The 2533-nt window shown below is 53.2% G+C and overlaps 1 protein-coding gene across 3 annotated transcripts in view; it reads left to right on the top strand.

Annotated features, from left to right (window-relative positions):
* TOM1 (target of myb1 membrane trafficking protein) overlaps positions 1-2533 on the top strand; it is a 43539-nt gene that overhangs the window by 24217 nt on the left and 16789 nt on the right. For all 3 annotated transcript variants that reach the window (XM_006170328.3, XM_006170327.3, XM_006170326.3), the window contains exons 9-10: positions 1371-1404; positions 1788-1881. In XM_006170328.3, the coding sequence (XP_006170390.1) occupies positions 1371-1404; positions 1788-1881 (128 nt within the window). The remainder of the gene's footprint in view (positions 1-1370; positions 1405-1787; positions 1882-2533) is intronic.

The following is a 2533-nucleotide window of genomic DNA, read 5'->3' as shown; positions in this document are numbered from 1 at the left end:
GGGACACGAACCGCGGTCGACTACATGGGAGTCCAGCGACATAGCCATTACGCTAACTGCTGGTTCCCCTTGTGTGTCTTTTTTTAAAAAATAAAAGAAAGAGAGGGAAGGCATCCCCCAGGGGGTTGGTCATACCCAGTCCGTTCTCCATTCTCCTCTTGGGACTTTGGACATGCACCCACACATGCCTGGTGTGTTTTTCAAGCGGCTGGGTCCAGGACTCAAACTAGATAGTCAGCCAGGTAGAATCTAGCAGCCCTAACCACCATGTAACCTGGTGACCCCATTTCTTGTGTCTTTTTTTCTAACATTTATTTATCTATTTATTTGTGTGTCAAGCTGCCAAGTCCAGGACTCAAACCATGGTCAACCATGTGGGAATTCAGCGCCTTCACCATACCACCTGCTGTCCCGTTTCTTATTTCTTTTTTTTTTTTTAATTTATTATTTTAATTTGACCAGAGAGAGCCGGGGGAGTCAGGGCGGGGTGGTTGGCAGTGGTGAAAAATCAAGCCACCAGATTCGGGACTCAGACTGCTGTCAGCCGTATGGGAGTCCAGCACCTTACCACCATGCCCCTGCCAGCTCCTCATTTCCTGTATCTTTATCCACCAACACTCACTGTCTGGTTCTAAATCAGCTGGGAGTGGGGTGGAGTCCCCCACAGGTCACATCCGCTCAGCCTTTCCTGCTTGTTGGCCTGGGTCCCTCCCTGCCATTTTAATAGGCCTCTGTGAGGTCGCCATAGGACCTGATCTGGAAGCATCAGGAAGCCCTGACACCCTCAGCCATCAGACATTTGCCAGTTCTTCTCAGCTCAGTTGTCTTACTCAGGTCATCCTTTGAGTTTTACCGCACCTGACACCTGGGAGGCAGGTGCCCGTAGGTGCTGGGCAAACAGACTGACGTTTAGAAGTGATTTGTTTTACCTAAGGTCACACAGTAATGATACAGACAGATACCAGCCCACGGCCTCCATCCGCCTCCCAAATGTTTGGCACTTAAGTGACTTCATAAGACAGGGTCAGGGATGCCTGGATGTTCTTGACACCGCATTAGAGAGCTGCCCATGTACACCCACAGACATGCCAGTGCACGACTAAGACGAGTCTCCGAAACACGTGCTGCATCTTCCTGTTTCCTGTCCTAGTCTGTTCCTGTGTGTTTCATCTGATTGTGACTTGGGTGGCCATAATTCATGGTCCAAATCAGGCACTTTTGCAAGTAAAAGAGTCACTGTCGATAATTATGTGGAACAGCACGCATGACCTGGGTCTGCATCACCCAGATCCACATTGACTGGGGCCAGGCTGGGCCAGGACAACCCATCTCAGTCTGTCTCCCTGACCCAGTTCTTTTCTGTCTTGTAGGTTTGAACGGTTCCGAACAGGCCAGGCCGCCAAGGTAAAGGCTTCTTTTTATGTGTCTAGATCATGCCGTGTCGAGGGCTGTTTCACTGCCCCTCCATGATGTCCTGGACAGGGTAGTGCTTTCTTATCCGGGCTCATAGAGAAGTCCCCTTCCAGCTTTGTATGGGATGGCCCCTTTAAAGGGAATAAGTTGGGCCACCAATTGATGCCCCAGAGTCTTCCCAACCTCCCAGGGGCACCAGCTGAGCCCGGCCAATGGGGAGGAAGAACAACTGGAGAGAAACAGGCCGGCTCCCTGTCACAGTGGCTGGGGCCCTGGTGGCAGATATGTGGGAAAGGACACAGGCCCTCGTGCTGGGCAGCAGGAGGAAAGGTGGCTGCAGGCAGCACGCGTGATGGGGCGCCACCTTCCCCCAGGCTCCCAGTGAGGCCGAGCAGGCAGCTGACCTGATCGACATGGGCCCTGACACAGCAGCCACCGGCAACCTCTCCTCCCAGCTGGCTGGAATGAGTAAGTGTGGTTTGGGGCAGGGTGTGGGGGGGACTATGTCATGCTGCTGGGGTGCCCCACCATCACATGCCAATAGCAGAACGTCCGTCCAGGCCGCACCTCACTGGGGTGCAAGGCCGAGTCTTTCCACAGGTTGGGTACTCAGGACAGGACAAGGGGGGCTGCTGCTGCAACCCCACGGTTCCTGAGCCTGCTTGGATCTCAGAAGGCTCATCCTCGTGTGTTTGTCCCTGTACACTGAGTCCTTCATGGCTGAAGTCATCCAGGTGGACTTGGGCAGCTACTCGAGCCTCCCGTGCTGCTCTCTTTTAAGTTGTTGTCATAAGGCACATGCGTTTGCTAGAGAGACAGAGAAAGTGAGAAATCACCCCCCAATGGCACACGGCCATGGTGCCGTCCCTTCTCCTTCTATTTCAGAATTTTGGGCACACAGGCACATGCACCCAGCAAGGATTTTTAAGCCGCTGGGTCCAGAACTCAAACCATGGTCAGCCATGTGGAATCCAGTACTTTAACCATCATGCTCCCATTGGCCCCTTCTGTGCCTCTCTTTACTACTCTGTAGCAAGAGTAGGAATGGACCCTTCCTCACAGGCCTTGTGAGTCGAATGAGCCAATGTGAAAAGGGCTCAGATCCCTGCCAGCCGGAGCG

This window comes from Tupaia chinensis, unplaced genomic scaffold (genome assembly GCF_000334495.1).
Source record: "Tupaia chinensis unplaced genomic scaffold, TupChi_1.0 Scaffold148234_1, whole genome shotgun sequence".
NCBI lineage: Eukaryota > Metazoa > Chordata > Mammalia > Scandentia > Tupaiidae > Tupaia > Tupaia belangeri.
The sequence above is the reverse complement of the archived record's forward strand: the minus strand, read 5'-3'. Positions and strand labels throughout refer to the sequence as shown.